This window comes from Pteropus vampyrus, unplaced genomic scaffold (genome assembly GCF_000151845.1).
Source record: "Pteropus vampyrus isolate Shadow unplaced genomic scaffold, Pvam_2.0 Scaffold48, whole genome shotgun sequence".
NCBI lineage: Eukaryota > Metazoa > Chordata > Mammalia > Chiroptera > Pteropodidae > Pteropus > Pteropus vampyrus.
The window spans coordinates 4,495,649-4,519,408 of NW_011888829.1; the positions used below are offsets into that span (position 1 = coordinate 4,495,649).

Here is a 23,760-nt window from a genome sequence, read left to right on the forward strand (position 1 = left end):
TATAAAGGAGAGCTTTTCCTTCCCACACCCACTGGCGTTTCCATGGAGTTGCTTCAACTGATTCATGAAAAATATGGTTGTATTTTGGCGTGAAATGGTCTACAATTAAGATCCCTCCCGACAAGCTCTGCTGTAGAAAGGCTGTGTGTCATTTTCGGTGAAAACCGTGGTTAAGCTTAACGCTGTGCTTCGCTGTTAGAGAGATGACCCCACCTACTGGGGGGTGACAGGGAAGAAGAGATTTTTTTATCCCAGATTATAAAAAGGTGAAGAGAAGATCAGGCTCAAAGCAAAAATAGGTCTATGGCCATGCCACCCTGAACAAGCCTAATCCTCTCTGATCTTGGAAGCTAAGCAGGGTCGGGCATGGTTAGTACTTGGATGGGAGACCACCTAGGAAGACCAGGTGCTGTAGGCGTAAAAAAATAAATAAATGAAATAAGGGATTGTAAGCTGACAAGGTCCTTGCAATCTATGAGGTCAACCAAGGATTGCCTCGCCTAAAAAAAAAAAAGCAAAAATCGGCTTCTCTATTTAGGGAAGCTTCTCCCTATATGTCTGGGCAAGAAAGCTTGGAGGGACTGAAGGGTTGAGGGGACAGGTGGCAACCTTGACCGAGATAATGAAAAGTGGCTTCGCCCAGGCTGGAACAGGGGCTCCTCAGAGCTGGAAGGAGGGCATGGTGGAAACAGGAAACGACATCTACCTCGTGATAATTAGCCAGGACTTATAACCTCAAACAAGTTCTAGAATCACTGTCAGAAAGAGGATTGATTTAGTGAAGCCCTCTGTTCAAAAAGAATGGAGTTTAGTGACAAAGGAAGTAAATGTGTTAGGATGAGATTGTTTATTCATTCAACAAACAGTCATGGGCAGGATGCTAGGCACTGGGAATACAACAGGGAATAAAAGGGGCAAAATCCCATGCCTTATGGAGCTGACACTCTAGTGAGGGGAAACAGACAACAAATACATATAGAAATAAAACATCTGGATTGTTGGACAGCAATAAAGTAGGGATAGGTTAGAGGGTAGCAGAGATTATCATTTGAAATAGGTAGTCAGGGAGGGCCTCCCTGAGGAGGTAACTAAAGAAAGACCCGAAGGAACCATGGGAGTGAGCGGTGCAGTCTCTGGGAAAGAGTATTCCAGGCAGAAGGAATGGAAGTGCAAAAGCTTGTGGCAGAAGCACACCTGGGATGCTCCAGGAGCACTGAGGAGGCCTGAGACAGGAATGGCAGGAGCCAGGGGAGAGTAACAGATGGGTCCAGAGACCCGGTGAGAAGTCAAATGGCACCTGGTGGCCCTTTGAAGACATTTGGTTCTTACTCTGAGTGAGATGGGAAACCATCAAGAGTTCTGGGTAGAGTAGTGACATCATCGGACCTGTTTGCACAGAATCACTTTAATGGCTGTGTTAAGAATAGAACGAGGACAGTAGCCAAGGATGGAAGCAGAGAACTATTAGGAGACGTGCCTAAGGCTTGGACCAGGGGGCTAGCAGGGATGTGGCAAGAAGCAGCGAGATTCCACATCTGTTTTGAAGGTAGCGCCAACAAGACTTGCTGATTAGCTGGATATGGGACGTGAAGAAAGAGTCGGTGATGATTCCCAGGGTTTTGGCCTGAGCAACTGAGAGAGATGGGAAGACGGCAGACGAAGCAGATGCGTGTGTGGGTGGGTGGGTGTGCGCGCGCGTGTGCGCGTGTGTGTGTGTGTGTGTGTGTGTGTTGGGGGTTGGGATTGGGTTGGGGATCAGGAGAGAGAATGGTTACGCAGCGGACAGGAAATTCCCACAGGCAACTGGATAGATAAAAGTCAATCCTCAAAATATAATGAGAATAGAGAGAGCCCAAGGCGAGGCCGGGACTGCCCTCAGAAGAGAGACGGGAGAGCAGCCAGGCAGGAGGGATTTTTATTTTTTTAAAATAGAAGAAGTAACATGTTTTCAGGCTGACGTGAAAGATCCAATAGAGAGGGAAAATTTACTGGTGTAAGAAAGGCGGACAGGGGAGCGATATTTTTACAGGAGCTCCCACGCACATGAAAAAGTGGGCTCTAGACGGGAGTGTGGACACAATAACAGAAGAGAAGTCAGAGTATCTGGGCAAGAGGCAGGTAACTGGTTTAAGGAGGAAGCCGAAGGTGTGAAATCATCAACTATTTCACAGTAAAACAGAGTGAGAGGAATCAGGAAATATGGGAACTGGTCGGGTGGCATGTAAGGGACCGAGTGAGAAAAACAACATGAATTTCAAGTGTGACCACTTAACGTGACGGTTGTGGTTTCCTCCGGCTGCATTCGGCTGCACCGGGGCAGGTGTGGAGCAGGGCAGGAGATGGGCTGTACTTCTGCCAAGGGTTCGCACAGGAAAAAAAGAGAGCTCAAAGGAGGTGAGAATATATGCAAGCGAGTAATCAAGGGTTGCAGTAATTCGACCTTGCATATCACATTATAAATCAAAGTTAGAGATGTTTTTTAAATATGTGTAATTCATTTATGTTTTATACCACATACATTCATTCATTCACAATTAATGACATAATCCTTCCCGTAGTTATTCCGGACCGAGGAACACCCGGTCTTTGGGCAGATGGGCGGACAAAAAGATAGCACTGCTCACTCAGTTGGTGAGACCGGGTTTTGGAGCCTCTGAGATCTGGATTTTAATTTCAGGCGCACGCTGGGCTCACGAGCGGTTGCCGTGTCTGAGCTCCACGTTTTAACAACTTCGTTCTGAGCTCCAAATGTGTCTCTCACCAGAAGACACGGAGAGAGTACGCTGTGGCACATGATTCTCGCACCTCTGGATCCAGTTTCTAGACAAACTTTGCGCCTGCGGCACGACCTTTAGCAAGTGAATCATTTGTTCTCTGCTGCTCGGTTCAATGAATCATAAACTCTCAAGTTCTCGGGAAGTGGAGGAAAAGGGGGAGGCTCTTAGCTCTGCTCCAAGGTGAGCCCGGGGTCAGACCTCCCTGCGGGGAGACCTGGGTGACTCTGGGGCCCCCTGGTCACACCGAGGCCCTCGTGGGCACATTCACATCCTGAAGAAATAGCCGGAGAGTGGGCCGGGTGGGGAGCATTGAGCAGAGAAGAAAGGAACAAATTGGCCCAGTTTTACACACACACAAAAAAGTACATAAACTCAGTGATTTTGGAAAAACTGCCCTAGTAACCTTCTTGCCCGAGGCTCAATGCTCCAGTGGCGCCTAGAAGGGCATGGGGTCTCTGATCTCCCCAGCCCACTCCCTGCTCTCGTGTCTCCCTCAGGGAAAGTCGGTCCTCTGCCTGCGGGGAGCATGCAGATCTCCCCATTATCAGCCTTGCAAAGACCATGCTGCCCAAAGCAGTGCAGCAATCGCTGACGCGGGGAAGTAGGCAAACTTCTAACGACCTCCATGAATCAGGGAGCTGGGATGGAAGGGACAGGAAGAAAGACCAGCAAAACACCAATGCGAGAGTCTCCAGGGATGTTTTGTTTTGCGGTTGCTTTTTTTTAATGCCTGCTTTACTTTTGAAAAATTCCAAAATATATCTACAGAGGTCATGCTCAGAGCCCAGCTTTGTGCAGACACCGAGGTCAACAGAGGAAGCATAAAGCCCTTTATGTCCCGCCAGGAGCTGGCGACAGCCGGCAAGATGCGAAATGTGCAGAGTGGAAGCAGAAAACGAAAGGAGGAAGAGAAGGACCAGCGTGTACGGTGGGGACACAAGGAAAGGCTTCCGGGGGGGACAGGGCTGTTTCTCTCACCAAGTAGGACCGAGTCTAGTGTAAAGTTTTGCACACACACACCTCTCAGAGTTGGTCAGCTCTCGTTTCGGCCATTAGCGTTTCAGGAAAGGTCCAGACTTTACTTTCATGGACAAAAGCATCTGGAATGACTGACGATATGATTAACAGTTTTACCCGAATGTTTTGACACGGAGCAGACATAACTCAACCTCTCACCCATCGCCTGCCGCATCTCCAGTGGAGACTGATTTCTGCTCTCCCGGCCTCGTCCCCGTCACAGGGAGTCGGGCCTGGGCAGCTGCCGAGACATCGGACCCAGAGCTGGCTGCACCTCCCCAGCCCAAGGGGGCATAAAAGTCCCTGCCCTCCGCACACTGTCAAAGCAGCCACAGCAAAGCGAGGGGTACAGCAGGAGGTAGGGGCACTAGGTGGAGGAGGGGACCGTCTTTCAGATGCCCGCACTCCCCACAATACTTTCTGAAGCAATAATTGGTCCCCTCGTCTAGAGGCTGAAGCTATTTCTAACCATTTTTCCCCGAATTCTGTAATTATTTTTAAAAGTATGAGAACAAGGGCTATTGGAAACCATAACGTTTCCATTCGACTCAGCTTTGAATCCGGAAGCATTTTCTTCCCAGCTCTTTGAGAGCCAGGGGTCCACCTGGGTGAGCACGTTGAAGGGTGTTGCTATTCACAGGGAACAGTCGAGTGAAGAAAGTGCAGGTCTGGCTGCGAGTCATTTCCCGGGAGGGGCCACCCCAAGTCTGAGATGGAAGGCAGTCACGCTCAGGACAGTCCTTCCCTCCTATCCCCGTCACCTGCCAGAGTGTTTTGTTTGTTTGTTTGTTTGTTTGTTTGTTTGTTTGTTTTAGAGAGTAATACCTTTCATTTCACAGCAAGAGAGAAATTCTGGAAGAAGAATTAAAGAAGTAAAATTACTCTCAGATCCTATCCTGAGAAGGGGGTTCGTCCACCTTTCATCGTAGGAGGAGAAGAGCAGGCAGAAGGAAGCAGGTCACGTCTTGCTGGTCTTGGTGTCATCTCCCACCAAGGAGGAAGCAGAGTCAAAGCACACACCCTCTTGGTGTCTCTACTCGTTTGCCTTGGTCTCGTCAGGTGACCCTGGAAGGCCTCGGATGGGAGTGTGCGTTGCACTGTGGCACCATCTGCTTGGCTGTGGATCTGAGAGAGCCAATAGTCAGTGCCCTGCCTGCCCGTTATAATTACTTGGGAGCCATAAAAAGTCTGATGCCTACCTACCTCCACCCCAGAGATGCCCATGAACTGGCCTGGGAGGTGGCCTTGGGCATCTGGGTTTTTAAGAACTCCCAGGTGATTCTAATGTACCGTCAGGGTTGAGAACCACTGGGCTAACCTGAGAGAGGCCACACAGTCGAGGCAGCGCCTCTGTACACCCTCAGGTCAAGTGGCCCCTGATTCGCAACTTTGGCTACCGTTAGAAGCCCTTAGAAAGCTTTTAAAAAATCTTACTGTCTCAGTCGTACCCTAGTTTAATGAAATAGGAACCTCTGGAGCTGGGAGCCAGGCATCAGTATTTTTGCAAGCCCCCTGGGTGCAGTCAAGGGTGCAAAATCCATGGAGTAGAAGACGCTCGCTCCCCTGAGCTCCACCTGAAACTATGGGCAGAAGCAATAGGTGAATGGGGCAAAGGCTTCCTCAAGCCCTGAAATCGATGATTCTGTGGGAAACTGGCAATTTTCTGGCAAAGAAAACAAATTCTGCTTAACTGCTGGGCCAGGAAATATTGCTTGGGAGTTCATAGCCTCCTTCTCCACAACGGTCTGCAGAAGCAGAGCTGGTCACTCTGGCCGGCAAGGCCTCCTTCAATGCACGGATCTGGTCAGCCAACAGCGGCACCTAGCGCACCGCCTGGAAGCCCGCCAGGCCCTGCTGGGGCTGCAGAAACCTAAAACCATGTTTATCCTAGCCCCCGAGGAACCTGTGGTACGGATAATAAATGAGTACAGAGAAAGCACTATTATAGCAATTCTCCACCCAGCCAGCTTTTTCCAGGAAGTTGGCGTTTCCTACCAGTGAGCTTTTCAAGAAATAAATGCCTTTATGTCGAAGATGTTTCGTTTTTATCACTTTGGATGGAAACCCTTCTAAAGAGCCTACGCAGTTCCCTACCCTCTTTAACACGGTACACTGGACATCACAGAAACCTTTCTTGATGGCCGCAGGGCACCATTAGCAAGAAGCAGAGCTGTCACATATGGCTACGCAAATTGTGCTTTGCACAACTCCAGGGGGCGCTGCTTACCTCGAAATCGCATAGATTTTTTAGTGAGTTGCCCAGTGTCCTGGGAGATCACAATCCAGCATCTGGAAGAATCTGTACCTTTTCCTATCAGCGGGCAGCAGGCTTGCCAATCATTTCTGCACAGTGCCCTGGTGCACAGAGGGGCTGCGTGAGTGGGCGGCGCTGTCTGCTCCCAGCCTGAGGTGACTCTGGAGAACTGCCATTTATAATGGTGATTCCTACATTCTATAACATAGTGTTTTCTTCACTTGTCCGCTTCAGGTCCGAATTCTTGTTACCCCCTCTACCTGTAGCAGCCCACCCATCTCCCTCCAGCTACCATTCCTAAATGCACCACAGAGGAACAGCATTAGCAAATCATTGACTTTGTCCCAAATGTATTTCTAAGTCTGGGGGGCCCTTGCGGGGAGTCCTGAGCTTGGCTCCACATGGCCTTAGAGCCACATGTCAGGGTCTTGTGGCAGCTCTTTGTGAATTTGTTGCCTGTGTCCAGATTCTCGGCAGCTACACTTCAGAGGGCTGGGGAGTAGCCAAAAGTCTGATCCTCCGATTAAAAAGGTTTGTCAATGAAAATAAACCCGCACTTCATACTGACAAAGTGCTAAAATGTGCAGTACTATTAGGAAACAGTGTCATTAAGGAACTCATTGGATGAATTTGAGAGGTTTTCTCTGTTTGCTTATTTCTGTTTTATTTTGTTTTATTTTCATATAAATTCCCCCAGACACGTACATATATATTTCAACACTTTCTGGGATGATTCTGCCGAGCTGCTGGGTTTGAAATCACCAGTCTGAAAGAGTAACCCCTGACGTGCCTGGGACACACCAGAGTTGTCTGTCACCTTTCCCACTTTATGGCCCCTACCGCTTCTACTCAGTCACTTTCGACACTGGCCGGCTAACCTCCAGGCACCCGGAGGGAGACGGCCGGAGTGCACATGGCCCCTCCAGCTCATTCCTCTGTTTCTTGCAGCCGTGCTCTTCCCTGCGGCCCATCGGCCAAAGAAATCATCCTCGATGCCTTTGAATCCCGTCCTGCAGAGCTCCCTGGAGGATGTAGAACTGCTCTATGAGGTAGGCACAGGTGAAAGTGGTCAAGTCACATCATCCCAAAGGCAGTGCAACTTGTCTGTTTGGGGAAGGAGAAGTGACCTGGGCCCGTGAAAATGAGTGGCCTCTGCCCCCCACAGGGACTAGCCTAGACTAGCGTGTGGGGGCCACCGAATCCTGCCCATCCCAAAGCAAGGTGTTCCCCGTATTCTCCTCTCCTTTCCCACATGCCATAACAGGGAATAATGGCATCGGGAGGGCAGTGGAGGCAAAAGTAGAGATTTAGGTTTGGTCCCAAGGCGCCAGTCGCAGCACCCAAGCAGTAGAGTGGGGTAGTGATCTCAGGGAAAGCCTCCGCGGCAGGACTTGCCAGTAGTGTTCAGGCAATGCCAAGCCGGTTACGAGTGGAGCCCTGTCTCCAGTAAGCGCACACCGGGGCAGCCCCCGTTCCTGACCATCCCACAGGCATCCTTCCTCTGTCTCTCACATCTCTGACAAACCACAGGTAAATTTCCCAGGCCATTTGGTTTAGTTCTGGTTCTGCCACCCATCAGTCGCGTGACCTTGCATAAGCCACCGTGTCTCTCTGGGCCTGAATCTCAACCTACGATGCTCTCCCAAATTCCCCTCCTGCCCCGACATCCTCTAATATCCTCCATGGACCAGAACTATCTGACCGAGAAAGAGACAGCCTGCTTCAGCCAAGCAGTTGAGCCAGGGGGAGATTTCAAATCCTGCTTCTGGGAACAAACTGGAAAATGCACAGATTTTGCCAAGTCTTGAACATGAGAGTCATATAAACAGATCTGTTTTAGAAAAATAACAGACAGTAGCAGGGAGATAGATTAGAGCCGGGGAAAGCTGGAGACAGAAGAGTTAGAACCCTCTGTCTGAGAAGTATTTATTAGGTTCCTGGCACTGAGCAGGAATGTATGGGTAGAGCAGACCCACCCCGACTCTTAAAAAACAGGCGACGAACGAGGACAAAACTCTGTATCTCGCTTAATTCCTAGCGCAACTCTCTACATCCCTCAGCTCCCAGCTTCTGACTTAAAAATTATCCAAAATAGTCAATTCATGCTTTTAGATCTTTGGTAGGTGGGAAAGAGGAAGGGGGAAAGGAGTTGATCCAGGATACTGGAAACAAAAGGTAATAATCCAATAGTGGCTTCGTACCAGGCGCAGTGTTAGATGATGCCCATGTTTGTCTTATTTACTTCTCACAATATCCTGGTGAAGTATTTTTGTTGCTAACCATTTCACAGAGGAAGAAAATGAGGCTCAGAGACATTAAGTAACTCATCCAAGGGCACACAGTTAGTGGGAGAGTCGGCACCGGAACCCAGGTCTCTTGGATTCCAAAGCCTTTTTCCACAGCTGCCTCTCTAAATGAACGCATGTGATAATGAAAACAATGGTGTCCTCAACAACGCCCAAATCCTCATGTCTTTCTACATGTTGTGTTTTCACCCAGTTCCTGCTAGCTGAACTTGAGATTGGCCCTGACCTCAAGATCTCCATCAAGGACGAGGAGCTCGCCTCCTTGAGGAAGGCCTCTGCCTTCCGCACCGTCTGCAATGACGTGATCCCCAAACGCATCCCAGACATCCGCCGGCTGAGTGCCACCCTCTCCAGACACCCCGGCGTCCTCCAGAAAGAGGACTTTGAAAGGACAGTGCTGACCCTGGCCTACACAGCCTACCGCACAGCTCTGTCCCAAGGGCATCAGAAGGACATCTGGGCCCAGTCCCTCCTCAGCCTCTTCCAGGCCCTGAGGCATGACTTGATGCGGTCCTCAGGCTCCAGAGTGTCTCTCCGAGAGACTGGCCCGCACCAGGACTGAGGATCAGGGCCCAGCACACACAGTAATCCAGAAATTCTTCATTCTCTACTCCATTTACAGGGACCAGCATCAAAACACATGCCACCAACTCAGAGTAACAGAGATAAAATAATTAAGCCCAATGCTCTTTGCCCCTTGTAATTTCCTGACAAGCACATCTGACTCATGTCATACATAATGTGACCTGGGCTGGAACAAAGGGCTGACATGGTGCCAAGACACCTCCAGAGGCCAAGCAGTGTGCTGGGTGACCTGCAGAGTCTAAGATACGCTTCGACACTGAGTGACTGCCACAGACACCCAAGAGTGAGGACAGAGCTGGAGGAGACATCCTAGAGGTTTGAGCATGGCGGGAAGATGGGGGACAGATTTCTTTGGTCCTAAGAGATCAGGGTGCTGGGTTGAATGAACATCTTTCTGCAAGTTCTGTAGTAAGATATAAAGAAGCTAGTGCGATAACCAAATAAACACGTTGTTAGTCAAGGATATATTTCTCAACTTTTCCAAAAGTCGCTGAGAAGAATCAGTTACAAAATCGGTAATTTTATGACCTATAAATCCTGACTCTTCTCATCTGAAGGCTGGTCTCATCAGAGGAGAAACATGAGTGGGGTTATGCCTTGTCTTTTGAACAGAGAAACCAAGCTAACGCAGAGAGATAGTCCTAATGAAGAGGTGGGACCAATGACCACGCCTTTCCATCCTAACGCTAAAATTATTTAGCAGCATCAGAGAATCAAGCGCTCCAAATAAAAATGATTTTCAGATGACGGAATTTTGCCCTTTCAAATGCCAAATTTTCGTTTCAGCAATGTTGACTTGATAGCCTTTGAAACTACACACCTGTAATGTCTTAAGCTTTTGTTTAGTATCTTTGAAACATTCTAACGAAGGAGTTGGATAACGTAATCTCTGAGAAGCCTCGACTCTGGAATTTCCACAATCATTTGACTACCTATAAGATGTTACAGGGAGGACAGGTGGACCTGAGAGCTCCGCCGGCATATTTGTACCAACCCTGGAAGTTCTTAAGCTTTGCTAAGTCTCTGTCCGGTGTGAGCTTTTTTTGCTGCCTTCCTCACAGGCTATCAGAGTGCATTTTCTTTGTGACCAACATCACTGGCCCCTTACATTTTGTTCCCTCTTAGCTACCACCACCTAAAAAGAAACAAGATAGCTAGGCTTGTTATAATTCTGTTAAATAAGAGTTAATCAGTGAAGGCTAGGGGAGAAGTACTTGAGTTCTAATAGGTTCCTAAATAGCTCAGAGATCTCTCTGGCTTCTCCTAGGTTTGCAGTGGGTCCTAGAGGCTAACATTACAAGTAGTCTGATCCTTGAATGAGTGAGGATTCATTGGGTTAAATCTGATTCTGAAATGGGTATTTAACAACTGTCATTTGATGATGACAAAAGCTGGAGTTCTTTAAAATCTTTGAACAAGTGAGGTTTGCCTAGCACCAAAAGCAGCAAGATCTTGTGGGAGAAATACTAGGATGCAGAAAGAGGGAATCAGAGAAAAATACAGCTTTGCATCCCGATGTTCTCAGGCTCAGTTTAATAACTTGTGCTCTCTCGTGCTTACTCCCTGACGACATTGCTCCTTCACCTCCCTCACGTGCAGACTGACGTACGCTTTTTTGTTCAATTCTCTCTTTTTAGTATTATGTGTTCTCTTCGACATGGTCACTCTGCTCATCTCTATCTTTGGGCCTGATTCTGATTATCTTTGCATCCATTTCTTGAGGCATCTCTTGTGGTCGACATCTGCTCGCTCTAGCTCCTCTGTCGGCCCACAGTCATGCTCTGACGCACGCTGGCTTTCGGTCTCCATTGGGTATCGCCGTCCGATGAAAACAAAGGTCGATGTACAGACAGGGTTGGGATTGCCCAGAAGGCAGATCAGCCTCACAATCTACCTTCACTATTTGTACTTTTCCTTGATGTGAGGTGGGGAGGGGATCAGCAGAAGTCTCAATCCCTAGACACTGCACAATAAATATCCTGACAGTCACATCACAGCCTTGCATCCCACCCTGTGATTCCACCCCAATAGGACGGATCTGAGAGCTTTCTTTCAGTCACCAGCTGGAAGGACCCACCCTCGTAATTCCTGCCTACCATGTCCGTCATGATAGACATTGCTGCACCCAGTGACAGGAGATCCATGAACAGGAGGACGGTTCTCAGACCAGTGACAGCAATGGTCGTTCATTTGCCCTGCAATAAAAAAAATTAAAGGCACTTTTGTACTCATAAATCAGGGCCCATATTTATGTGGCAATATATGACTGAAAAAAATAGAAACGAGAAAGGCACGGCTTTTTTTAAAGACAAATGAAAATTCTATTTTCAGTAATTAGATACTTAAACCCTCTTTTAGTCGGAATACAAATTGATTGTTTACCCACAAAAAGTTTTATAACGATGGCTCATTTACATGCAAAATCAAATATGACGCTCATGACCGCCACCCCAAAACCCGGCTCTTTGCCCAATGAATAGGGAAGGAAAAGACTGGACAGAAACAGAAGCTTCCATTTTTCCTCACTAATGCCACACTGTACATACCACATCACAACCAAGTCACATTGTGTCATATTTACTCAGAAACAGAATAATTTGGAGCTTGACAACTTTTGTAGTGGAAACTTGCCTGTGACTTATCGAACCAATTTCTATAGTGCTGGGAAATTGGAGAACCTATAAATTCTGGAATTTTCCTCTGTAGTTGGCATTCTCACAGCTACCTCTGGTGTCACTCAAGAGACGCTGAAAAACATCTGTGTGCTGACACTTTCATTGCTCTGTCATTTCACTTCGAATCTAACTAAAAGAGAGTCACGTAAATCAGAAGATATTTCCATAGGCAAACCGGTCTAAAATGAAATGCCTGTTGCACGACGTTACATGGCATCCTTTACTCTCCTAACTCATTTTAATGTCTTACTTTTTTATGATCGTGCTAAAAAACACAACATGAATTTACCATCTGAACCGCTTTTAAGTGGACAGTACAGTAATGTTAACTATATGCACCTCTTTCTGTGACAGATCTCTAGAACTTTTTCACCTTGCAAAAATGGCACCTATGAAGCACGAACTCCCCTTTTCTCTCTCCCCGCAGCCCCTGGCAACTACCATTCCACTTTCTGTTTCTAAGAGTTTGACTACTTTAGATACCTCATGTAAGTAGCATTTGTCTTAAGCCTTGTATTCTGGAAAATGTTTTCTTCATCCGAAAAAATGAACAGAGTCCTGAAGAACTACTGGTCCTAGTGTGTCATTCACCTTAACCTAATTTTATTTAACGAATATTCACTAATGGTGTAATAAATATGTCATGATCGAGTTACTAGGCTCAATGGAATCTTTGTTATCTAGATTATCTCGCCAAGAAATTTGCAGTGGTTCATGGGTTTAACAGCAATGTCAATTTCCACAGCTATTTATCATTATCCAGTATCTCTTAATATGTGCTAACAAAACATCACACATGCGGTATTATTCATTCTGAGTTTCAAAATCATCACAAAAATAAGTCCCGAATGTAATAAATACAGTAGCCAGTCTTTAACGTGCATTTAAAGAGATAAGTCATCATAGCCCATCCTGTAACAGCAAGATAATTTCTAAAGGGACCTAGGCTGCCCATGGCTGCACCTGCCTTAGAAGTCAAGAAGAACTGGTTTTCTGGAATCATTTCTCCAGTTACTTTACCTTTAGCCTGGGGATCATTTCCAACTGGTAGAGACCATGGAACGCCATTCCTAGCATTCCGTGGATGCAAGTGAACGTGGGTTTCATAACCCCTGGCTCTGCTCAGCATCTCTCAGATCAAGGCAATGCTACTGAGGGCCATCACTTAGGGAACATTTGGGGTTTTCTAGATTTTTTTCTTTTTCTTCCTTTCCCCAAATCCACATATCCTTTCTGAGAAAGGCTAACAGCTTCTCCCAATCTCTAAGCAGCAGAAAACCCAAAGTCCAGCTCCTGGGGAGGCCCTGTCTCTGAACTTGTCAACTTCTTCCTTGCCCTTCTAACTCTTCCCTGCAGCCCAGCCAAAGGGAGCCCTCTGATTCTTTTTTGGTAAAAAGCATTTGAGCACCTACGCCAGCCAGAAAGCCCACTGACGTCTGGACTCCAAAGACTTCTGAAATGAAATTGGCGTCATGATTTTTCTAGAGAGGCAGCTATCCTTCCTATTCTCCCCCTAAAAGTCTGTGGTCTTTCTTAGAGACTGACGCTCTCTGCTGACTCAAACGCTTTATCAAATGCTCTCTGCCACCTGGGAAGTCTGAAAGGTTTAATATTGTACACTCTGGGGCAAAAAATATACATATATTTCATTTTCTCCCTGCCACCAGAGCCATCATCTTCCTAAAGATGAGGGCAGCAGCGGCCCTCTCCAAGAAAGCTCTGCGTCCTACGGTTTGCAACGATAAAGCAGTGCTTTTGGGAAGTGGGATTATGTTTACAATGATGGTCATGACTCCAGTCCCTAGAATGTTTGAGAAACAAAAATAAGCTTTTCAAATTGCCTAAGTTCTGCAGAATCAGCAGGCCCCTGCTGGGACCAATCAAGAAGAGCCTTTGGAAGAGATACTGACTCATTCTTTCCGATGTGCTGATTGGCTGTGAGGAATGGGCGGGGCCACTGCCTGTGTCCGGCTTCCCATAGGTGAATGAAAGTTAAGGTGGGCCTCCAGCAAGATTTTGTCCCGTGACAACTAAGAATGTCTTGGGGACTTTTTTTTCTGCTCCGGAGGCCCAGGCTCAAGGCAAATTATAAGTGGGAAATCAATTTGAAGGAAAGAAATTTGAACTGAGTTAAGGTGCCAGGTCCTGGGAGAGGAGCCCAGCCCTATCCGAAGTCTGCATCCTCTGCTGACAAACCCATGGGGGTGGGAGGCGGGGGGCTTGATTTAAGTGAAGCGGGGTACTAGATTTTTTTTTAAGGGAAGGGGGGTGGGTACAGTGAGCACAGGTAGGAAGTGAAACTGCCCCCAGACAGGCCATCAGAAGGAGGAAAAATGATGGAGGGCAAAATATTCTGTTGGTATTTTTAAAATTTTAAAGCCTTTGAATGACTTCTTCAAGGCCAAACAGCTGCAGCAGAGGTTTAATTTTGATTGATTAAGGGGGCTTTTGCCAAGCCCTAGAATGAAGTTCCTCTATTACTAATCCAGCAAAGAGGGAACCCACTATGCCCCGGTTTACCATCCTTTCCCAGTTCCTTTTTGCTGGGCATAAACCATGCTCACCAATCTCACCTAAAACAGGAGGCAAGGAGCCCAGCCTTTTGTGCAAGCAGGGGCTGTAACTGCCCTCCTATTCTGCCCCAAGACGAAACAGGACTCTTGGAAGCCGAGAAAGACGTAAGAAGTCATTTCTGGACCGAGCGCGAGCATCGCGAGGAGCGAAGGCATTTATTTGGCCGGCCCAGCGGGCTCCGAGGGGGACCAGAGTGCAGAGGTCCAGGATGGGCTTGCTGAAGGGCCTTCTGCGAGCAAGGAAACTGCTGCTGGTCATCTTGGTGCCGCTCCTGCTGCTGCCTCTGCCCATGCTCCACCCCAGCAGCGTGAGTACTGGCCTGTCCCCTCCTGGGGCCAGTGGGTGAGATGGGAGGTCAAGGAGATGAGGTGGGTGGAGGGAAGGGGGTGCCTACACAGTTCCTCAACGTGCTTTTCTGTTGATTTGAAGAAATGGAAATGTTTTCCTGGAGGAGGTGAAAATACTCTCTTCCTAAAAACTGCCATTTTCACCCCTCTAATTCATTCCCAGTCCCCCGTCCCAGCGCCCCCAGCCAGGAAGGAGATTAGAGGAGGGGCTGCTGAGCTGGCTGATGTGTTACACAAATCAGTGGGCCAGCGTTCCCCAGCAGCAGGGCCGGGCCCACGTGCCGATAAGAAGAAGGACACCCTGTCTCCTGTAGTTGTCGGCACTCAGCATGTGACCATATGTATGGGAGAGCAACTGCAGATGCAGGAAGTCCTCCCCTTGATGACACTGAGGAGAGAGGATGGGGGAGGGAGGGGACTGGGGACAGCAGGACTGGGGTGGGGTGGAGTGTGGTCCTGAGGGGGCTCTGGTGCACTTAGCATGGGCCAGTGGGCCGGTCATGGGCTCTGATAACCAGGCTTTGAACTTCATCTCCAAAGTTCCTTCTGAACTTTGAGTTGAGGGGGAGCTCAGCATCTTGCTCCGGTCCTGGAAGACCGCCCTTTCATGATTTGTAGCCTCTGTGTTTTCCTCTCCGTGCGCTTGAAGGGAGACGTCAGGCGACATGATAAAAAAAAAAAAGAAAAAAGAAAAGAAAGAAAGAAAGAAAAAAGAAAAAGAAATAAGCGCCCCCAACTGCAGACCGTGACCTAATTTTTGAGCGGGTTTGAGTGAGCGCAGGAGCCACAGCTCCGGCTCTGCTCTTGGCTTGATTTCTCAGGCCATCACTTGCCTCCCTTCCCTCCCCGGCTGTCTCCACCTTCCCGTCACCCCCTCCTCCTGCCTCTCTTCCTCCTCCTCCTCTCAGTGGCTTTAGCGCCCCCCCTCCCTCGTCCTCCGGCTTAGACTTTAAGGAAAATAAACTAAGAGAGGTTAAGCGTGTTTGTGGGAGGGGAAGTGCGCCCTCCACCCATCTCCCAGAGTAAGGTAACCAAGATTAAGTTACAAAGTTAAATAGAGGGGATTAGGATGCTTCTTCTTAAAAACAAGCTGGCTTAAATCTTTAGTAGAATAAATACCCCAGAGTGCCAGGGAGACGCTGATTAAACCCGGGCTGGGATTAGCAGACAGTGATTACTGCTGACAGATTTCTTGGCCTGTACACTAGTCAATTTTCTGCTTTGTTCAAATGAGCTGATTTTTTTTCTTTTCCTTTCATGCTTTTTCTTTTCTTTTTTTCTTTTTCCTTTTTTTTTTTTTTTTTTTTACTCAGTAGCAAATGGATTTAAGGGAATGCCAACTGAAGACTCATTGCCCTCTTCTCCATAGCGGTATCTGGCACCCCGTGTCCTCTTAAGTCAACTTCATCCTTGGGGACCCCGACTCCAGGGTGCAGTGTTCCCCACATTTCATTCTGGGACCCCATTTTTGAGCTTCTTAGTTACCAATGACTAGTGAGAAATAACCACAAAAAAGGAAAAAAATAAAATAACGAATTATTAAAATAGGCAAAATAATCTATAAATTTCAGGAGAAAGAGATGTGGCAGGGGTAAAAAGAGGAGAGATAAAAGACAGGTGAGCCCCTGCTCTATTTGGGTCTGTAAATAATTTTTCAAAGCTGGACTTGCTAAAACCAGGATTCGGTGAGGGCCCTTTCTTGACCTTGCCCCTTCTTCTAGACTGAGTTCACCTTAGGACAGGGTGTCTCAGCAGCCACACTCGTGACATTTGGGGCCAGATAATTCTTCATGGTGTAGGGAGGGCTGTCCCTTGCCTCGTAGGATGTTTAGCAGCATCCCGGGTGCCAGTGGCACACACTGCCTCTGCCCCTCCCCCTCATTGTGATAGCCAACAGGCTTCCCGATATTACTAAATATGCCCTGGGGGCAACATTGTCCCCAGCCAAGAACCAGTGCCTCAAGAAAATAGAAACTCGGGACCTCAGTGCTTCCCAGTCACTGCACGTGGATGAGTGAAGGGCAGAATATTGACCCCCATGTCCCTTGGGACAGCCAGATAGAGCCTAGGTTGGCCAATGCCTTCAGAACTGGATGCAGCCGGCTTGCCACCTATCCCAGCATGCCCTGCGAAGATGACTTCTCTGTGTGTCACAGCGTCAACAAGAGCCCTCTTTTTCCTCCACAATGATGTGAAAGCACCTGGAGGTGACCAGTGCCCAAGCAGGCACAGAGAAGCATGTAGAATGTCTCTCACCCATCCCTCCCTTCTTGCACGAAATTTAGATTCTGATATTTAATCCTTAAGTTTCCTAAATGAACTATTTTTTTTTGCTCTGGACTGGAGCTGAGAGAAGGAACCTGGGCAGCAGCTCCTGGCCTGCAGGTCTGGAGGTTCTCCAGAGTGAAAAGCTACATTCCAGGTAGGGTTAGAATGACCTTTTCCCTTTTTCTAGCCCAGCTTGCTAAAACCAGGGGCCCAGACTCTGTTTACCATATTACAGAAGAAGAAGGCATGGGAGGGGTTATCTATAAGCAAGCCCTGCTTTAATGTCCCCAAGAGGATAAAAGCTACACCTAACTCTGAAAGTAAATTTCATAAAGGCCTCCCAGTCACTTACAGAGGCCCCCAACGGGTCCATGGCTTGTTAGGAATTGGGCCACACAGCAGGAGGTGAATGGCAGGTGAGGGTGTGAAGCTTCATCTCGACATCAAATACACAGACCGAAAGCCCCTACCAGTGAAGTTAGGATGAGATGTCACTGGGATGGTCGAAATGCATGGAAAAGGAGCAGAGGCAAGCATCGATTAGTAGCAGAGTCAGGAAACATCCAATATGGGGAAATGCCACTTTTTAACTCTCTCCTGCATTTGTAAACAGGAGCAAAAAAACCCCCAAAAAACCACAAACAAACAAACAAACAAACAAACAAATACTCACAATTGACAATACTATCGCTTAAAAGCACTACCTGAATATTTGCCAACCCCAGCATACCTGCTGACCAGAGGCAGTGATAAGGGGCCTGGGATTTTCAAAATATCTTCGCCAGCAGATAAGAGAGACCTGTTGGCCAACAGAGGAGCCCAATTCAGTTCGACCAACATTGATTGAGCAGATGTGGGGCCACGGGACTCCTTTAATAAAACTTCACAGAGTATTTTGGGGTGTCTGAATATAAGCTTACCTATTAAATTTTGATAAGGTTGAGAAGGTATAGAAAAACAGTTTATGTAAATTCCACGAATGAACTGGGTGAGAAATGCGTGGAAAGGTCTTTTTCTTCTGCTCTAAGTAAAGTCCAGTAACAAGGATGGTAGTTTACCGTGTTCTTCATCCTGCTGGATGAAGGTGGCATGGTGACTTCCTCCAGTAACCTATTCTAATCTTTAGCAACAGTTACAATCAAAAAGTTTACTTTGGATTACCCAAATTCTCCTAATTCAAACCAAAGTGGTGCCTGGTACAAGAAAGGTTTCTGTCTCTCTTCTCAATCTCTCTATGTCTGTCTCCCCTTCTCCTTCCCTTAATTTATGGCCCTGTGATGACTAGGGCAAGAAAGACTGAAGGTGCTAGGGAAAAAATAAGCACATCTGAGTAAGGGACAGATATTCTGTCCCCTTTATCTTCAGCTGGAGTTAATACCTGCCCTTCTGTCTCTTTCCCAGGTAAGAGGTGAAAATAAGTGAGCTAAAGGGCTTTGAACTCCTTTAAGAATTTTACTGCTGCAACAAAGGGTGTATTTCTCTAAATTGCATTCTTTTCCAAATGGAGCCTTTTTATTTTTCCACTATTGATTCTGTTATCTTATCAGCCCTTCCAAAAAATTTTCACTTCTCTCTGAACTTTTGGCCCCAGAGGAGTTCTCAGCAGGAGCTATAGTCAACAATGGTCGGGGCCAGTTCCCATTTCCCAAGCCCCAACCCCATAATCCACGCATATCAGGAAGGAGTAAGGCCCGAACAGCTGGGTTAATCACTCCTCATGCCCCTCACTGATCACTGCGACCTTTTGTAATTTTTGTGCAAGACAGTGAGGACACTTGTTCTGACCCCAAGGGAGAGATAAACAGAACAAGATTTGTCAGGTTCCTTGATCACCAGCCAGCTCAGGGCAGGTCAGACCTGAGCCCAGATGGTTTAGAACTATGTATAAATCGAGGAGCCCACAGCCAGCTCGGCTTTTCTGCCGCGGCCCTCCGAGTCCAGCGTTACTGCCCCTTGGACAGTGAACTCTCTTAAGAGTAAACCAGTGACTTTTCTCAACACCATTCACCTGTGCCATTGCAGGCACCCACCATGACTGGAGGCCAAGGTTAAGGAGAGCTGATTTTCTTTTTTTTATAAGAATGTTGTACTAATTTATTCTTTGCACCCAGAGGCTGTGCAACCAGCAAAGTGAACGGCCAGGGAAAACTGCTGGCAAATTTCCAGGCCTTCTCTCCAGGTGACAGCACTGTCTACTCCCTTTGTCAGAGAATGCTTCCATGTGCATCAAGCAGGTGGACTGGAGTCCCAGAGCAATGAGAACCAGACATGGCTTAGCGCACTGGTTCTCAGCCAGGGACGACTTTTCCCCCAAGGGACATCTGGCCCTGTCTGGAGACGGTTGGGGTCGTTACAGTTGGGGAGCTGCTACTGACACCTAGTGGGTAGAGGCCAGGGGTGCTGCTAAACATCTCACGATGCACGGGACAGCCCCCCACAGCAAGGAATTAGCTGGCCCCAAATGGGCCCATCTCTGAGCTCACATGGGAACCGATTACGCAAATCGATCCCTACCTTCGACTACCCCAAGAACCTCTAGTGTCTGATTAACTTGACACCAAAATGTCCTGCTTGAGTCCAGCTTAAAGCTGGGAACTCCACTTTTACAGTATATGACCTTGGCTCTGAATACTGCAGTTACTTTCGGTCCCCGCCCCAGACAGTTTCAGGACGCAGCAGAGCTGTGATGTCATCACAGTCCAGTGGCCACCCTGCTGCAAACCAGTGCAAACCACATGCCAGGCACCTGTTCACCCTAGGAGCAGCCATTAGATCATACACCAATGTATGGTTCCTCACAGATCCGCCACACACACAGCTTGCCAGAGCCCACCTTGCACCTGCCAGGGCTGCATCTCATTGTTCACGTCTGAGTTCGGGTGCTTGCTGCCTCTGCCCTGGGTCTCATCTGGATTTTCAGTGGCAGTGGCTACTGAATCACGGGGATTTTCAGTCCCCATGACTAACCTGCCCACTTTCCTCCCCTTCCAGGAGACTGCGTGTGCTTACGTGCTGATCGTGACTGCCGTGTACTGGGTGTCGGAGGCCGTGCCTCTCGGAGCTGCAGCCCTGGTGCCCGCCTTCCTCTACCCGTTCTTCGGAGTCCTCCGATCCAGCGAGGTTAGACCCCCTGCGGCCCAGCCCCCTGCTAGGGTCCCTGCCATGCCAGTGACAGAGGGCTTAAGGTAAAGGGAGATGCACAAAGCAGTTGAGGAGAAGGCTTTTTTTACCCTCCGCAACAACCCCTGAGCACCAAGCCTTCGCATGTGCTGTTCCAGACCCTGAGTTCCTCTCCCGCCACCCACGACCCTCCTCTCCCTCAAACTGCCCCCTTCAGCTTTGCGAGGGTAGCGTGACTTGGTGAGGTGAAGGCTTAGGCATCTTATTGCTGGGGCTGGAGACAGGAAGCCCTGGAGGAGGCAGAGGGCAAGTTTTAGCATTTGAGGTGGAAAATTCTACCCCATCTGTCTGATAAAGTGGCTGCGGCTAGTGATATTTCGCTCTTGGGTTGCAGGGAGCAGCTTAGAACAAGTCTGCTGCGCTCAGATTTGAAGAAAATGCTTTTAGGATGGGGCCTATGGGGCATAGCTCTTTGTGAACCAGTTAACTTTGCAGACAGAGAAAACACCTGTTCCACAACCACCAGCCACCCCCCTGCCCCAGCGTGTATCATGGCGCACCAGGAAAAGCTAGGCTGGGCTTGGGCAGGGGACCCCTGTCCCAGACGAAGCATCTACTTGTCACCCCCCAAACCCACCTTGTGCATGTCCAGCCTCAGGCCATTCTTCCACCTTGGAAAGTTCTCTCCAATTCCTTCAACCTTTAAAATCCTACCCAATTAACCTTTCAGTGCAGCTTTTCTAAAGACCTTGGCTAAAAGTATTGTTCCCTTCCCTCGGAGCCTATTTGATGTCTTTGTCCTTTAAATAACACCAGATATAAACTCTGCAGATATGTCCTCTTTCCACCAAGATTCACTCCCTCCAGGATGAATGAAGTCCATGGCTTGTGTGCAGTGCAGGCCACTCTCTCACTAGTGTTTCTTAATAGCATTATAGTGTAAGAAATGCATGTTTCTCAATAGCAGTGTTTCTTGATCGGGTATCAGGGGTGTATTTTCCACATGCAGGCAGGTCTCTGAATAGGATCAGCGTGACTCTGAGACTGTGGCCTTTGACTCATGTTTTTCATCCAACATTCAGAAAAATATTTTCTGAGTTCTGCATCCACCATGTGCAATATAGGATGTTACAGGGACCCTCAGAGCGACAAAAACAAAATACATAATTTCTTCCCTCTTGACCCTCACAGCTGACGCTTCTGAGTGTCTCACTGTTGGCTAGATGTATGCCTAGAAGGGGTTCATGTTTACGGGGATTAACAAATCACCACAAGAGTTTGTCGTGTGTGAAGCTTAGACGGCCTTCTCTCTGCGAAACTCAGGTCCCGAAAAGACATAGGAAACGATAGAAATGACTCCTGACCTCGAGAAGTTTCCATTCGACCAGAGAGAAAGTATAAATCACATGGAAAAACACAAAAGACTCTCATTTTCTGGTGCTACGGAGATTTATACAACGCCCCATGAGGGAATGTTCTAGACAAATGAAATTTACCCCGTCACGTGCCCAAAATTTACGTTGATCTCTTTTTGATTGAAGTCTTTCTAAAAAGCTTTATAATTTCCCTAGTCTTTTAAATAGAAATTGTTGAATATAAATTAACTTTTTTTTGCGGAGTGGGGGGGAGCCTTTAAATTAACTTTTTTTTTTTTGGAGCCTTTACAATTTCCAAGGGGAAAAAAATGATCTTTCAGAGGAGCCGATGTGGGCTGGATGACAGCACAGTTGAGTAACTTGAGTGCTGGCTGAACAGTTGAACTTAAAGAATCTTGAGTAACATATTGGCACCAGACTAGAGAAAGACCTCACATGAAAATACGAAAGTCATGTTATCAGATTAGCAGATGACTCAAAGATGGATGTGCTAGATTATACGGCGACAGAATCAATGTTGACAGGAGGAGACAATGAATTAAAACTGACAAAACAAAGTTTAATAAGGATAAATGTCAGCAGCCTGTGTGAAAAAGACCCTTGGCTCTTAGCTGAGTACAAACTCAGCATGAGTCATGTATCGCTACAATGTGGCTGCCAAAATTGTGAGCATTTACCATATGCCAGGCACTATGGGAGGTCCTGTACATGCATTTAATCCTCTACAAAATGGCTATTATTATTATCTTCAATTTACAGAGGAGGAAATTGAAGTTCAGAGGGGTTAAGTAACTTACTGTAGGTCACACAGCTAGTTAGTGGAGCTTGAACCCAGAATTGTACGATGCCAGAACGTGTGCTCTTAACCACTGGCCAATATTTACTGAAATCTGCTGAATTAATAAATATACGTGTCCAGAGCATCAAGTTCTAGATAAGGACCTCATTCAGAGGTGGGTAGGCAAGATACTGAAAATCTAGAACATGAGTCCCATGAGGAATGAAGAGAAGACTCGAGAGGGGCGTGGTTTCTGGCTTCTACAGCTCAAGACACCAAGCTCACGGGTTAAACCAGAACCAGAGAGTCAAAGCACCATGAGGGAGACCCCGCTCTGTATGAGGGAAGAACAGCGTGGTCCTGCTGTTCCCATTCCTGGAAATACAAGCCAGATGCCCACGCCAGGGATGCTGGAGGTAGACTTTGTGCCGTGGAAGAGGGATTGGGAGCTAGGGGTCCTCTGACTTTAGGATTCTATGATCGACTTGTGAGCATGCAGCCAGTACTTCTTTCTGCTGGTATACAGAGCTCGGTCCTATGTTTTAGATTTATTTTAAGGTTTTTGTCTTGTTGTTTTGTTGTGCCTCCATTGTGACTCTCACTACTGTCATTATATCTGCTTCTTAAGTCCTCTGAGCCCTTCTGATGTGTTGCCATAGCCTGGGACAGTATCGGTGTCAATCAAGCTGGCTAAGATTTATTGTTTATAGGAGAATGGCAGGGAGGTGGGGGCCAAAGGGCTCTCTGGGGAACCAAACAGCCTGGTTTGAATGATGGGGCTTGGGATCGTCTCCAGGATGCCCAGAGTCAGGAACTACTTCTGGGAGTGATTACTTCTGCTCTCTCACTCCCCGCAATCCCGTGCGCACATGCGCACACACATGCGCACACACACACACACACACACACACACACGCGCGCGCGCGCGCGCGCACACACGCCCTCCGCTGTCTCAGTGGCCCTGCACTGCAGGCCCCTGGCAAGTCTTGTTCAGATTCCAGTTCCTACCAGGTCAAGAGAGGCAACGAGGCAGCTCTGGCTGGGATAACAAAACAGCCGCTGCAGCCAAGTGACGCGTGAGTCTGATGTCATGATCGGCCTCCCTGTTTGCTCCTGATCTTTCTGACCCGCTGGATTCCTGATCAATGCCTAGACTCCGGCGTTTTCTGTTTGTTCCAACCCGGGGGCATTTGATCTATCGCTTTCTACTCTGCCTTTCTGGCCTCTGCTCACCATGGAGGCTGCCCCCCCATCCCCCACCCCGCATACAGACTTGTGAGGATGTTGGCTGAGCATCTGGGCTGGCCACCTGCCTGACCCGGGCTTCCCATCACCCACAGCCATGCAGTCACAGCCCAGAGCGGAGCTCTACGCCCACGCCTTCAGTGGGGACTGGAACCGGGAACCTACAGAACTCACAGTCTTTTGAGGCCAAACTAATGTTTCTGTGGGAATGGCCTGTTCTCTAAGAAACAGCCTAAGAATCAGCCAGCCCCTTTGCCTCTGGGCTTAGAGCCCCAGTTTCCTCCACTGGGGTGGCTCCTGCAGTCCCGAAGAAACCAGGGTACTTCGTGCCAGCATTTCCAGCTATGCAGGAGCTGGGCTGACATCCAGACCAGGTCAGCACCTACCTGGGTCTTTCTGCTTTTTCTCCTTTAGACTTCTCTAAAGTACGGTTTGCAA

General features: G+C 48.0%; 2 protein-coding genes and 1 pseudogene across 2 annotated transcripts in view; all 3 read left to right on the top strand.

Moving 5' to 3' along the window:
* The first annotated feature begins 299 nt into the window (after nucleotides 1-299).
* On the top strand, nucleotides 300-418 carry LOC111739246 (annotated as a pseudogene).
* Nucleotides 419-2,889: 2,471 nt separating this feature from the next.
* On the top strand, nucleotides 2,890-8,916 carry FAM180A (family with sequence similarity 180 member A). The gene is made up of 4 exons (XM_023530275.1): nucleotides 2,890-2,957; nucleotides 3,275-3,378; nucleotides 6,997-7,097; nucleotides 8,548-8,916. Exons 1-4 carry the CDS (start codon nucleotides 2,890-2,892, stop codon nucleotides 8,914-8,916), a joined length of 642 nt encoding a protein of 213 aa, XP_023386043.1.
* A 4,707-nt stretch (nucleotides 8,917-13,623) lies between these two features.
* SLC13A4 (solute carrier family 13 member 4) overlaps nucleotides 13,624-23,760 on the top strand; it is a 40,109-nt gene continuing 29,972 nt past the window's right edge. Inside the window, exons 1-3 of the mRNA XM_011359507.2 lie at nucleotides 13,624-13,749; nucleotides 14,261-14,495; nucleotides 19,795-19,923. Of these exons, the coding sequence (XP_011357809.1) occupies nucleotides 14,397-14,495; nucleotides 19,795-19,923 (228 nt within the window). The 5' untranslated portion in view covers nucleotides 13,624-13,749; nucleotides 14,261-14,396. The remainder of the gene's footprint in view (nucleotides 13,750-14,260; nucleotides 14,496-19,794; nucleotides 19,924-23,760) is intronic.